This window comes from Dipodomys ordii, unplaced genomic scaffold (genome assembly GCF_000151885.1).
Source record: "Dipodomys ordii isolate 6190 unplaced genomic scaffold, Dord_2.0 Scaffold174, whole genome shotgun sequence".
Classification (NCBI taxonomy): Eukaryota; Metazoa; Chordata; class Mammalia; order Rodentia; family Heteromyidae; genus Dipodomys; species Dipodomys ordii.
In genome coordinates, this window is record NW_012267390.1 from 405238 (window position 1) to 419892 (window position 14655).

General features: G+C 54.2%; 1 protein-coding gene across 1 annotated transcript in view; it reads right to left on the bottom strand.

Moving 5' to 3' along the window:
- The window catches only part of Farp2 (FERM, RhoGEF and pleckstrin domain protein 2), a 106817-nt gene that overhangs the window by 10079 nt on the left and 82083 nt on the right, over positions 1 to 14655 (bottom strand). The window contains exons 13-17 of the mRNA XM_013033646.1: positions 8636 to 8725; positions 8164 to 8297; positions 6268 to 6349; positions 3009 to 3246; positions 576 to 706 (exon numbers count right to left, since the gene is read on the bottom strand). Of these exons, the coding sequence (XP_012889100.1) occupies positions 576 to 706; positions 3009 to 3246; positions 6268 to 6349; positions 8164 to 8297; positions 8636 to 8725 (675 nt within the window). The remainder of the gene's footprint in view (positions 1 to 575; positions 707 to 3008; positions 3247 to 6267; positions 6350 to 8163; positions 8298 to 8635; positions 8726 to 14655) is intronic.

A 14655-nucleotide genomic window follows, 5' to 3' on the forward strand; every position in this document is an offset into this window, starting at 1 on the left:
ACTTCCACAAGGTGTTCACCGCGGATGAATGGATAAACACCTAGTGTGCCACGATGGACGTGCACATAAAGAAGCCACAGAGAAGTGGGCTGTGCTTGGGCCGCCTCCGGCTGGCTGACTGCAGCGTGCTGCGTGTGTGAACCAAGTGCCAGACAGGAGATGCTGCACTGCAACCCCATTTCAGTGAAATGCCCAGGACAGGCAACTCTGCAGAGACAACGCGGGTCAGTGGTCGCAGGGGCAGGGAGAGGCCCGGCCAGGGGCGCGGTGTGACCTGACCCCGCCATCTTTGTCATTGCCATGACTTGTGACCCTAGCGACCCAGGAGGCTGAGGTCTGAGAACTTTACCTCAAAACCAGCTGGACACAAAAGTTTGCTAGACCTTATTTCCAGAATAACCAACAAAAAAGTAGGGTCCAGCCTAGAAAGCATGAGCTGGGTTTAAGCCCCACAAGTAAGCAGGTGGTGTGTGGAGATTTTTATGCTTTTGAATAAAAGTCAGACAAAGCAATGAAGTCGCCAGCTTGAAACCTCTCCCCGGCGCGGCCACTCACCCTGCCGCACGGCCACTCACCCTGCCGGGAGCAATGAGGTTGTCGACGCCCACCAGGTCCCGCTGTAGCTCCATCAGCTTCTGCAGGTGCTCCATGCGGGCGAGGCTGCGCTGGAGCACAGACGTCACCTCTGTGATGGCCGTCAGGGCATCTGTGTGGAAAAGCACTCAGACCTCCACCCGGCCTTGTGCAGAGGCTGAGATCTTATTGTTTTTTGTTTTTGTCGGTCGTGGGGCTTGAACTCTGGGCTTGGGCGCTGTCCCCGCACTCTTCAGCTCAAGGCGAGCGCTCTACCACTTGAGCCACAGCTCAACCACTTCCGGTTTTCTAGTGGTTTATTGGAGATAAGAGTCTCACAGAGTTTCCTGCCCAGGCTGGCTTTGAACCGGGATCCTCAGAGCTCATCCTCCTGAGTAGCTAGGATTATAGGCGTGAGCCACCGGCACCTGGCTGAGATTTTAAAGGGTGCTTTTTCTTGGGGGGTGGGGAGGGAGGTTGGTCCTGGCAAGGACCTGGGCACTGTCCTTGAGCTTCTTTTGCTCGAGGCTAGCATAAAGGGTGGTTTTAATCGCAACATTCTACTCAGACTCCTGCAGGACCAGGCTTGCAGCCTCCGGAAATCTCTCAAAGCTTTGGCCCCAGCAGCGTTAGCTTTGTTCAACCCAGGCTGTGAACCAGCCAACAGTCTGGTGTGGGGAAGCTCAGGCTCTGTACATGAAGAGCAGTATTTGCTCCTTAAAGGATAAATGCTTTGCACCTTTTAGTGCAATTTTCCCTAGAACAGAGGAGCAAATACTCATCTTACAGTTGAGCAGAGGTCAGAGCTGTAGAGTCAGGAAATAGATCACCATGACAAAACACAAAAGTCAGATGCCAAGGGCGGCAGCCTGGCAGGGCGGCTGCTTGGCTGGCCCCCTCCGCCTCGCCTCTGCCCTGCCCCACCCCTGCCCCTGCCCCGCCCAATCCTGCTTTGCCCCCTCCCGCCTCTGCCACGTCCCGCCCCTGCCCCATCCCACCTCTGCCCTGCCTACTGTCCCCCATCCACACCTGCCTTCTGCCCACGGGACTGCCCACGGGGCTGCCCACGGGGCTGCCACAGATCTACCCACAGGACTGCCCACGGGGCTGCCCACGGGACTGCCACGGGACTGCCCACGGGACTGCCACGGGACTGCCCACGGGACTGCCACGGGACTGCCCACGGGGCTGCCACAGATCTACCCACAGGACTGCCCACGGGGCTGCCCACGGGACTGCCCACGGGACTGCCACGGGACTGCCCACGGGACTGCCACGGGACTGCCCACGGGGCTGTCCACGGGACTGCCAAGGGAATGCCAAGGGACTGCCCACGGGACTGCCCACGGGACTGCCAAGGGAATGCCAAGGGACTGCCCACGGGACTGCCCACGGGACTGCCCAAGGGACTGCCCACGGGACTGCCACAGATCTACCCACAGGACTGCCCACGGGGCTGCCCACGGGACTGTCCACGGGACTGCCAAGGGAATGCCAAGGGACTGCCCACGGGACTGCCCACGGGACTGCCAAGGGAATGCCAAGGGACTGCCCACGGGACTGCCCACGGGACTGCCCAAGGGACTGCCCACGGGACTGCCACAGATCTACCCACAGGACTGCCCACGGGGCTGCCCACGGGACTGCCCACAGGACTGCCATGGGGCTGCCCACGGGACTGCCCACGGGACTGCCACGGGACTGCCCACGGGACTGCCACAGGGCTACCCACGGGAGCTGCCCACGGGACTGCCCACGGGACTGCCACAGGGCTGCCCACGGGAATGCCCACGGGGACTGCCCACGGGGACTGCCCACGGGACTGCCAAGGGACTGCCCACGGGGGCTGCCCACGGGAGCTGCCCACGGGACTGCCCACGGGGGCTGCCCACGGGAATGCCCACAGGACTGCTCGCCTAGGTTGTTTATGAAAGTGGCGTTTGCTCACAGGCAGCAGTTTTCTGTACTAACGTCATGCTACAACTGAAAGTCCGACTTGCAGGTTAAAAAGGCTCAACTACTTTCTCTAACACAACTCTGAACAGAGAAAGTCCACTTGTGTTTCAGACACTTCCAACAGATCCCTGCCCAGGGCTTCTGGACTGACACCCCCAGGACTCGGGTCCCCTGGGAGAGGGCCGCAGCAGGCACCCCTGGCCCTGGCCTAGCTCTGGAAGTGTGCAGGGCAATCAGTCCTCCATGCTGTTGGCATTTGGGGCCAAGAAGGTCCTTGCCCGAGGGTGGGGGGCAGGACAGGCACTCGGTGGAGCAGACCTGGTCCTCCCCACCGGACGAGGGGAGGGAAGGGCAGAAGCTGGTTCTGCCCCGGGGCCCTGGCCTGCCACTTCCCTGCCCTCAGGTCCAGCGCTCTAGCTCCACAGCCTCCCACCCCTCAGGCAGAGGGCACAGAGGGCACAGGCCGTGGTCACACGCACCGCAGCAGTCGGCGTGGTCCCGGTGTCCAGGCGGGTGGTGAGCACACAGCCGGCTGAGCAGCAGGCGGTAGTGCACCAGCCGCTGAGCGGGCTTCAGCAGGAATGTGTTGAGGGGCAGGTAGCAGACCTTCTGGAGCTCAAACTCCCTATACACGGCCTCCAGCTTCCGGCAGCCCTTGGACGCCTTTTCCAGCTCCATCAGGACCTCATCGTGTCTCTGGAAGTAACTGGTGAACCCCTGTGGAAGCGGGGAGGGCGTTTGGGTGAAGAGACCGGGGGGTTCAGTGGGAAGCGGCCTGCGGCCAGTGCAGTTCCCAGAGTGCGAATCCCGACAGGTCCAACAGGGCCAAGCAGCCTCCGTGGGATCTGCGTATGGTGGGCTTCACTCTGATTCCGGCCACAGGGCCCCCTCGTTTCTTGTAAATGGAGACAGGTTAGGAGGAGCACGGCTTGCCTCATGGGACTCAGTAAGCATGCACTGCGCAGGGATTAAACAAACCCCCTTCAAGCTCTGCTCAATCCTAAGTGTACTTGAGAGAGAAAAGTGGCCACATCACCTCACCATTATGATGATGCGGCAAAGCGCACACACGTATGGATTCCTCAGAGACATATTGGACTACACTAGTCCCTACATTCTAGGTTTCGAGACTAAATCAATTTATTTCCACAAACATTAAACATAATCTATGTGGATTAAACAGACTGGTGTCTATGTCTACTTTAAATTAGGACAATGCTTTTGGTGTAAGTTGGGCCTTGTAATGACTCGGCTTCTGAAACACGAGCACAGGCAGTCAGAGGCTCTGCGCAGCTGGGGCCGAGAAGGCCGGAAGCTCTTCCGGTCGGCACCATCGAGACCCGCAGAGCTGACTGGGCCCTCAGGAGTTGGGGGTGCAGGGCGTGGCCCTGTGAAGCTGGGATGCAGCATGGGGCTCAGCAGTGCCCTGGGCTACAAGTGGCCGCCATGCCCCAGGCTGCCACAGGGTGGACTTCTGGGCAGCCTGGGCCGGGGAGGCTGGCTCCAGGTCTGTGTGGTAAAAATACCAGTGTGGGTGTGGGGCCAGTACTGCGGGTGTGAACCGTGGTGGGGCCAGTCTTGCGGGTGTGGGGCCGGTACTGCGGGTGTGAACCGTGGTGGGGCCAGTCCTGCGGGTGTGGGGCCAGTCCTGCAGGTGTGGGGCTGGTATTGCGGGCGTGAACCGTGGTGGGGCCAGTCCTGCGGGTGTGAACTGTGGTGGGGCCAGTCCTGCGGGTGTGGGGCCGGTACTACAGGTGTGAACCGTGGTGGGGCCAGTCCTGCGGGTGTGGGGCCAGTCCTGTGGGTGTGGGGCCGGTACTGCAGGTGTGAACCGTGGGGGGGCCAGTCCTGCGGGTGTGGGGCCGGTACTGCAGGTGTGAACCGTGGGGGGGCCAGTACTGCAGGTGCGAACCGTGGTGTCTCCATCATGGCACTGACATATTCTTAGAATATTCTCTTCATAGACCTCTAAACACTCAAGAAGAAATCCTGCGCTACGAGCCCACACCCTTCCACGCTAGCTACGGGGAGAAGCCCATTTCCAGGAAATGCTATTCTCTGGCAACACAGTGAGGGGATCCCTGTTCTGTAAACTCCGTTCTGGAAAACTGCATCCTGAGGGGAACCAGGGTCTGAAACCTTCTATCCGGAAGGACGGACAGGACAGTGTCTAGGAAGCCCGGTTCTGGAGAGGCCCAGTGTGAGGGCTGTCATGAGGAATCATGTTTGCGAGAACCTGGATCTAGGAGACCTGAGTTTTGAGAGGAACGTCATGAAAAAAGAAATAGTGCTCTTCAGGACCTGTCAGTCATACAGAGCACAACTGGCTGTGAGCCACCTGTTCTAGGGGGTCCTGGTTCTGAGGGGAACTGCATGCTCAGGGGCGCCACATGCTGGGGGACTCTGCTTGAGGAAACCGGGCGCTGGGGGGAACACCAGGTGTTCGAGGAACCACATGCTCGGGGGACGGAACCATGAGCTGAGACGCTGTTATGAGGGGAAAGAGACTCTGAGATGAAGCCGGTTCTGAGGAACAACGCTGATGCTGTTCTGGGGAAAGAGACTCTGAGATGAAGCCGGTTCTGAGGAACAACGCTGATGGAAACCTGTTCTCAGCAGTACTGTAGTGGGAGGACCTAGTTTTGAGCGAAATACTGTATCAAGAAACCCTGTGTGGGGCAGACTCTGTGTGTGAGTGTGCGTGCACACACATGCGTGTATGTGCATGTGTGCTTTGCACTCAGTCCTAGAGCTTTTTTTGCTCATCGCTATTGCTCTAGCGCTTAAGCCACAGTCCCACTTCTGACATTTTGGTGGTTAATTGGAGATAAGAGTCTCATAGACTTTCCTGTTCAGGCTGGCTTTGAACCGCGATCCTCAGATCTCAGCCTCCTGGATGACAGGTATGAGGTACTGGCCCCTGACTTGGGAATACTATTTTAAGGAGATTTTGTTCTGAGCAGAACCTTGTGCTGAGTGAACAGCCATCATCTTGTGATGAATACTCTTTTTAGAGGAAGACGTTTCTGGGGCAGGGCACTGTTTGAGGAGTCCTGTTTGGAGGGGACTGGTGTTCTGGGAAAAGGTAGCTAAGGGGAAGGCTGCCTGCCTGGACACACTCCTCAATGGAGTGCTTTCCCCGGGGAAATGCAGTGCGGAGGAGGAGAAATGCAGAAGAGTTCTGAGAACACTGTGTGAGGCGACCCAGCTCTGTGAGAAGCTCTGTGGGGCACGGTGAGAGGAAGGGCACTCTGCGGGGAAATCCGCTCTGAGGACAACATCTCCTGGAAGTGACAGTGCTGAGCGCTCTAAGAAGAAAACACTGTGCGGAGGGGAATTCTACTCCCGGGACCCTTGTTCTGGAGGGAATTCTGTACTGGGGAATCCTGCTGTTTTTGAGGAGGAAGCAGCTTGGGGGATCTGCTCTGGGGAGTTCTAGTCTAAGAAGAAATCTATTTTAGGAAATTCTGTTTTGAGGAGAATTATTTTTCTGAGATGCTATCTTAAGGGAAATGCTATGCTGAGGGGAATGCTGCTCTAGGAAAATGAACTTTGAGGGGAAATCTGTTTTGAGGAACATCTGCTATGAGAACGCCATTTTGAGAGAAGCTCTGTCCTGAGGGGCTTTATCCTACGCAGCGCTTTCTGCTCACACCGAGGAAATGTGAAGAGCAGCAGCACAGTGTGTTTTTGTAACTTCTGTGCGAGGCCCCACGTCACCACACAGATGTGTCCTACCTTTAACTGACGCATGTTTCTGAGCAGGATGTCCCCAATTCGCTGGTGATCGCCTTTCACCTGGGCACTGATGGGCCCTTCCCTGGAGTGGAGGAACAACAAGGTTAAAAACCCATGGAACAGTGACACTACTAGACACTATGCTCAAATGAACTTACAACGTGTGGGTGAGGATGGGGGGAACTGGGAGAGTAAGGGAAAGGATGGCACTGTTCCAAAAGAAATGTATGTAACTGTAACCAAAAAATAAAAATTTAAAAAATAAACCATGGAGCTGGGTGCTGGTGGCTCCTGCCTGTCATCTTCGCTACACAGGAGGCTGAGATCTGAAGACTATAGTTCAAAGCCATCCCGGGCAGGAAAGAAAGCCCAGGGGACTCTCATCTCCAATTAAACCATCAGAAAACTGTAAGTGGAGCTGGGATTCAAAGTGGTAGAGTGCTAGTCTTGCTCAGGGACAGTGCTCAGGCCCCAAGTTCAAGCCCTATGACTGACAAAAACAAACCATGAAAGCATCAGGATTTGACGGGAGCGGCTGCTTGCAGTCATCTGGTTTTGAAACAATGTCTTGCTCTGTAGTCTAAGCTGCCTGTGGGTTCCACCTATGCGTCTACTTCCTGACTGCTGGAATTACAGGCATAAGCTGCTGTATCTGGGGGTCACAGTTTTATCAGTGACAAAACGCTTTGAAGTAGAAGGGCTTCTGTGTTACAAACAATTATGTGTCTGTCAATGTTCTTTTTTTTTTTTTTTTGTCGGTCGTGGGGCTTGAACTCTGGGCCTGGGCGCTGTCCCTCAGCTCAAGGCCAGCGCTCTACCACTTGAGCTACAGCGCCACTTCCGGTTTTCTGGTGGTTTACTGGAGATAGGAGTCTCACAGTCTCTCCTGCCCGGGCTGGCTTTGAACCGTGATCCTCAGATCTCAGCCTCCTGAGTAGCTAGGATTACAGGCGTGAGCCACCAGCGCCCGGCTGTCAATGTTCTTAAGAAGACAGTAACCACATTAAAAAACAGCATGCTTTCTTGTTTCTGTGTGTGGCAGCGGTGAAGTCTGAAGCAGGGTCTCATGCATTGTCAGGCATGTGCTCTAGCACTTGAGCCACACCTCTAGCTTGTTTGCTCTATTTTTCAGGTAGGATCTAATGTTTTTGCTGGGGATCAGTCTCGGATTATGCTCCTCCTACCCAAGGTCCCCCATGTAGCTAGAATGACAAGAGTGTGCCGCTGTGCCCAGCTTATTGATTGAGATGGGGGTCGTGCTAAATTTAAGCTGTGATCACTCCAGTAGCTGGGATTATCTATGTGCACCACCATACCTAGACGATTTTACCTTCTTTTAACTCTCTCCTTTCATTTTCTTTTCTAGAACATGACGAACAAAGTTTACTGTTATATTCCTAACCTTCCCTATATGATTTTAAAATATACTGGAAGGGAAATGGGCGCTGGTGGCTCAGGCCTATAATCCTAGCTGCTCCAGAGGCTGAGATCCAACGATGGTGCCTGAAGTGGAGCAACGGCTCAAGTGATTGAGCAAAAAGTTCAGGGACAGTTCCCAGACCCTTCCATTCAACCGGCACCAATCAACAAATCAACAAATAATTGAAATGTATTTTAAACATATAAAACATAAAACAGATCACTGTATCTCTGTTTATATACTCTGGAATGAGATGATGCTTCTCCTGAAGCTGGAAACTCCTCAAGGGGGTGATGCGGCAAGGCGGGGAGGCCATATGCAGGCTGTGACTCGGGCTGCTACCTAGGGGCCCAGGGCAAGGGCGCTACTGTATGCGGAGGGGACCTGGGGTAACAGGAGCCAGCACTGAGGGCCCAGCAGGAGAGCCTCTGGTGTGCTGGTCGGGGTGGGAGCCCTCTAGGGTACAGCATCATTACCAGAGTGCCAGCCTCTGTTCCACCTCGTGGAGGAAGCCTCTGTGGAACTCGTAGACAGGATCGATGTTGGAGAAGAGCAGCGTCGTGAGGGCTGCAGGCATGGCGTCCTCCTTGACCACAGCACTGCGGAACCACTGTGGGGAGCGGGGCATGAGGGCAGGCAGGGCCTCCGCTAGACCCCGCCGGGCCCAGGACCACACCGTGGGGAGGACCGGCCAGCTGTCCCCCCTGGTGACCATGTGTTCAGGTCAACACTTTCAAATGGACACAGTCTCAGCTTTACAGTTCTGCCAAAAGTTGGACCTCAACATTGTGACCTGCTATAGATCATGCCTCAAGACAGACATACGTAAGATTTACATATACGTATCTTCTGAGTGGCAAGGGGCATTTCTTAGGAGGGGGCTTGTGTCTGTGTTTAGACGTAACACATATTAAAAAAAAAAAGCAATCAAGCACTTAGGCTTCATACCACAGTAATGACTTCTAAATCCTTCAGGTATGTCCGCTCTGTCGAGAGGATCTCCTTTGCTATGAAATAGGCCTCATCTTCTGGCACACGCTGTAAGAAGCAGAGATCGCTATGAGCCTATGTCTGGGTCTGTATCCCTTTCATGTTCACGGAGAGTCTGCAGTTGGCAACCATTGCTTTCTTCAGCTCAATTCATATTCTCATAGAATTTTTGGCCATAGTTTCTAAAGGAACTTATTTGTAAGTGAAAACAGTCATAATTAAGTCTGGACATATTTCCTTCACTTATTTTTCTTTTATGTTATTCTTTTGAAGAGAAGTTGTTCACACACACACACACACACACACACACACACACAGAGAGACAAATAGGGCTGGAGCTTATTATTTGTTTTGTGGTAAAAGTATTATTCATCCATCACTGCCAGTGGAATAGCTGGTTACAGACAAGAGCTGTAAGTGCATATGTATAGCATATGTGTGATTATAAACAATTAAACCTAACTCACTAAATGCACGTACGTGTGCCAGAGTCCCAGGCTAGCTGATCACTTCCTGAAGCAGGCCCCAACCCTGGGCCCTGAGTGCAGTGCTGGCCCCGTCCCAGAAGCTCCGAAGCCCTCCAGGCCAGTGCTGCCTGGTGTTCAGGTGTCTGGCGGGCAGTCAGTGAGGGACACAGGATCCATGCCACTCCGCGTGAGAGATGGCGTTAGACAAAGAGCTTCAAGGAAGCATGCCTGCAGGAAGGGGGTGTTGGCTCAAGGCTTCCCATACACTTGGCTGCACCTTTATAGCCTCTACCTTTATTCTTTTTTTTTGGGGGGGGGTCCGGTCGTAGGGCCTGAACTCTGGGCCTGGGCGCTGTCCCTCAGCTCTACCTTTATTCTTACTATATTCTTCTTGGCTGTACATTCGTTGCCTTTATTCTCGTTTTGGCTATTTTTCTATTGATCCGCGAACAGAGCATGTTGTATCTTTCCAGTCCAACAGAGACGGCTTCTCTAAGTAATAAAGACTAAGACCAAAGATTAAATGTGGGCAATCCCCCAATCAATCTATCATCTGATGTGACGTTGCCTCCAGAAACTCCTACAACTTCACAAGCGGTTTTGCAGCTCACACATAGTAAATATAGAGACTTAAAATTTCCAGATATGTCCAACAGATAAAATCAATGAATTAAACTAAGTTAGAAAGAGTTATCCCAGTAGTTCAGAGAGTTCTTAAAAAAAAAAAGGGACCTCTGATTATAAAAGAAAAAGAAAGATTCTCCCAGCAGTTATGATTAAGTTTAGTCCAACTTACGTTATAGGGAATATATGGTGTTTTCACACAAAATATAAAGTTAGTAACATATTTCCTGAACCAACCAAGAACCATTTCCTTATACAGGAGCTTATAAAGATGAAATTAGTTGGATAAAAATAATAATAAAAAGAGTACAATATAAGTACAGCCCTGTCTTAGGTTAATTATTAAACATAAAAAGGCTGAACAGATGACGCATTCTATTAAACAATATGCTAGACTTGTTTCGCACCGCTTAGCTTAAACAGTTGGTGGGACTGTCATCAATTTTCATGTAATTCATCAATGCTTCGCCTTTTAAAAAAATTGATTACGTGCTTAAATAAACAAAGAATCTATGTCACAATCACACACTGCATAAAAATGTTAATTCTCCTCAATAAAGACACACTCAGATGCAGCTCTTTTGAGTCTGTGTCTGTTTGTCACCTCGCCGACTCCTTGCCCACCTATCCCGAGATCCCTGTCCCGTCGGTCCCAGTGCTCCGGCCGAGCTGGTCCGTCGCACACAGGGACCTCACCTGAGGACACCTCACACTGGCCTGTGGCGCAGCTGCCGGCCCTCCTCCACCCTCCTCCATTGCAGAGACCCTGGCTGCTTGCCCTGCGCTTCTCCAGGGCAGACAGGCCCTGAAGCCCCTATGGACTGGGCAGCTCCCACAGAGACCTGGGACAGGGCCTGGATCCCAGGTCCTCGCACCCACTATGCCTCAAAGAAGCAGAGCCAGTGAGGGGGAGGTGAGCACAGGCGGGGCAGGGGAGGGGGGGAGCGGGGCTGGGGGAACGAGGGCAGGCTACGGCCTTGCTCGGACTGGACAGCGTGAGCTGGAAAGCAGGGCAGAGGTCGGAGAGCAGGGGTGAGGTGGGTGGGGCAACAGGGGATCAGATGGGTTCTGGAGGGGAAGGAAAGGCCTCTGGAGGAGGCAAGACACCAGCCTCTGGTTAGACACTCAGGGTACACTCAAGTCGGGGTGCACTAAAGTTTGGGGACATTTGGCGTTGGGGTACACTCAGGGTCGGGATGCACTCGGGGTGCACTCAAGGCTGGGGTACCCTCCGCATTGGGGTGTACTCAAGGTTGGGATACACTAGGGGTTGGGGTGCACTGGGGCACTCGGGGTTGGGGTACACTCGGGATTGGGGTGCACTCGGGGTTGGGGTACAGTCGAGGTTGGGGTGCACTCGGGGTTGGGGTATGCTCAGTTTTGGGGTGCACTCGGGATTGGGGTACACTTGGGCATTCAGGGTTGGGGTACACTTAGGGTTGGGGTACACTCGGGATTGGGGTACACTTGGGGCACTCAGGGTTGGAGTACAGTTGGGATTGGGGTACACTTGGGGTTGGGGTACACTTGTGATTGGGGTGCACTCAGGTCGGGGTGCACTCAGGGCACTCGGAGTCAGGGTACACAAGGGGTTGGGGTGCACTCGGGGTTGGGGTACACTCGAGATCAGGGTATACTCAGGGTTGGGGTACACTTGGGGTTGGGGTACACTAAGGATCGGGGTGCACTCAGGTCGGGTTGCACTCGGAGTTGGGGTACACAAGGGGTCAGGGTGCACTCCTGGTCAGGGTACACTCGGGATCGGAGTGCACTCAGGGTTGGGGTGCACTCGGGGTTGGGGTACACTCAGGATCAGGGTATACTTGGGGTTGGGGTACACTTGGATTGGGGTACACTCAGGGTCAGGGTACACTCGGGGTTGGGGTGCACTCGGGGTTGGGGTGCATTCAAGGTCAGGGTATACTCAGGGTCAGGGTGCGCTCAGGGTCGGAGCACACTTGGGGTTGGGGTACACACAGGGTTGGGGTGCACTCGGGATTGGGGTGCACTCGGTCAGGGTGCACTTGGGGTTGGGGTACACTCGGGATCAGGGTATACTGGGGTCAGGGTGCACTCAGGGTTGGGGTACACACGGGGTCGGGGTGCACTCAGGGTTGGGGTGCACTTGGGGTTGGGGTGCATTCAAGGTCAGGGTATACTCGGGGTCAGGGTGCGCTCAGGGTCAGAGTACACTTGGGGTTGGGGTGCACTTGGGGTCAGGATACATGCAGTTGGGTGCACTTGGGGTTGGAGTACTCAGTATTCTCAGGTTCAGAGGTGCACTCGGGGTTGGGGTGTAGGGCTGGGGTACACGGAGATGGCTTTTGGTGACCTCTGCAGCAGCCAGTGAGGTGGTGCTGGGCAGATGTGGCGGGTGAGGGATGGCCACCCGTGGAGGAAGGGCGAGGGAGGTGGGCAGGAGGAAGATCAGGGGCTGAGGAGGCCCCATTTGGTGCCTAGGCTCAGGAGAGCTACGGCAAGCTCACGGAGCCCCGTGGATGAATGGGGACAGCTGAGCTCACCCGTGTGCCCTGCGCCCAAGCCTGATGGCAGAGGTGGCTCCCTCCACACAGTGCTGGGACCACTCCCAGCCCACCCAGCAGTGAGCAGGCCCGCCCCTCCCGGAAGCCATGCCCTCCTCCCAACACTGCCACCTAGGGGAGGGCACAGGCCCTGCTGTGTCCACGCGGTGTCCCCATACTGTCCCTGGGGCACTGACCCTCCACCCCAGAAGAGAAACTCAATCCCCTTTCCAACCTTTGTACTTGAAAAAAAAAGGGGGGGTTGTGTTGTTTTTTTTTAATGGCCTTTTCAAGTCCAAATTCAGTAAGATCCTTTATAAAGTCCTATCTCTACTGACTGGGTCGGTGTGTTCCATGAACTCCCTGGGGTGAGAAATGCCTGGGGTCTGCAAACCCCTGCAGACTCTGGACCCTTGTTACCAACCCCACAGCTGAGGCACAGGACTGTGGACATGGACACCCACCCACTGGCCTGGGACGCAGGGGAGTCCCGCCCAGGAGAGAACACCTCCTAGCTGCAGCTGCCTTTGCAATGGGTCCCCAAACACTTAACTCTGCGTGTTGTTCTACAGAGACAGGCTCCCCAAGTTCCAGACCAGCTCCTCACTCCTGGGACACGGGTCAAAACACAGCAAGAAGGGTGAGACGGCCTGGAGGCGCACTGTGGTGACCACACACTGCGCTTGCCCACAGCCTCTACCTTCCCGAGGGACGCAGCGGCCTACACAAAGCCAGCAGGAGGGTGGGAAGCACCACAGCCAGGTGCGCTGCCCCAGCAACACCCCAGGCAAGCGCGCTGCGGTCAGGACCACGGGGGCGCAACAGAGAATGGGGACAGGGCACCCTCTCCACAAAAGGAAGCACGGGGCAGTGCTCAGCCCATACACACGGTGGAGGGCACTTCCACCATCTCTGGCTCCGTAGAGCACTTGCTTAGCATGTATGAGGTCCTGGATGAATCTTTAGCACCACATGTGTGTGTGTGTGCGTATGTGTGTGTGTGTATTGCACATACCTATTTACTGTAGTACGGTAACATAGTAAGTTACTTTTAGCTGAGTGCTGATAGCTCATGCCTGTAATCCTAGCTACGCAGGAAGCTTAGATCTGAGGACTGCCGTTTGAAGCCAGCCTGGGCAAGAATGTCCCTGAGACTCTTATCTTCAAGTAACCACAAGAAAACCACTGTGCTGTGGCTCAAAATGGTACAGTGCTAGCCTTGAGCAAAATAGCTCAGGGACAGCAGCCAGGCCCAGAGTTCAGGCCCCACGACCAGACCCCCCCCCAAAAAAAAAGTTACATTGAGCTGTATGCCAGTGGCTCACACCTGTAATACTACCTACTCAGGAGGTTAAGGATCACGATTCAAAGCAGCATTCTGGACAGGAATGCGACTCAAGCTAGAAGTGGTTTCTGCACGGCAAAGGATGTAGTTACTAAACTGAAATGACAGATCTTTACAAGTAATACATCTGACGAAGGCTTAACATCCCAAACGTACCAGGAGAAGAGTCTAACCCCGCCCAAAGCCAATAAACCAATCACCAAATGGGCAAAAGAGCCAAGAAGAAGAAGATGTAAGAATGGCAAAGACACACAGGAGGAAATGCTCATCATCCCTGGCCATACAGAAAATGCAAATCAAAACAATACTGAGACTCTACCTCACCTCAGTTAGATTGGCCAACATCATGAATTCTAACAACAAATGTTGGTGGAGATGTAGGGAAAAGGGGGCCCTGTTGGTGGGAATGTACACTACCACAGCCACTCTGGTCAGCAGTCTGGAGGTCTTCTCTAACACCCAGCCACACCACTCCTGGGCTATCTACCCAGAACTTCACAAGCCAGCATGCCTCACGGCTGCAGTATTCACACCAGCCCAGTGATACAAACAGCCCAGAGGCCCTACAATGATGAGTGGATCTAGAAAACACGGTACCTATACAGAAAGGAACATTATGTCATGTGCAGGGAAATGGAGGAACCTAGAACAAATCATGTTAAATGAGAATGATGCCAACTCAGAGAGACAAATGGTATACATTTTTTCTCATTTGTGGAAGGCAGATTTAAAATACACCAGGACATGATATGTTATATAGGGCTGTAGGCATCCACACACAGGGAAACCAAAGGAGGATATTCATAAGAGAGGGACACAAAGGCACAATGGCTCTGTGGCTCAGATCATGTAAAACTATTTATTGATGGGGCTGGGAAGGTGGCTCAGTGGTGGAGCGCTTGCCTTGCACGCCTGAGGCTCTGGCTGGGAAGGTGGCTCAGTGGTGGAGCGCTAGCCTTGAGCTGAAGAGCTGAGGGACAGTGCCCAGGCCCAGAGTTCAGGCTCCAGCACTGGCAAAAA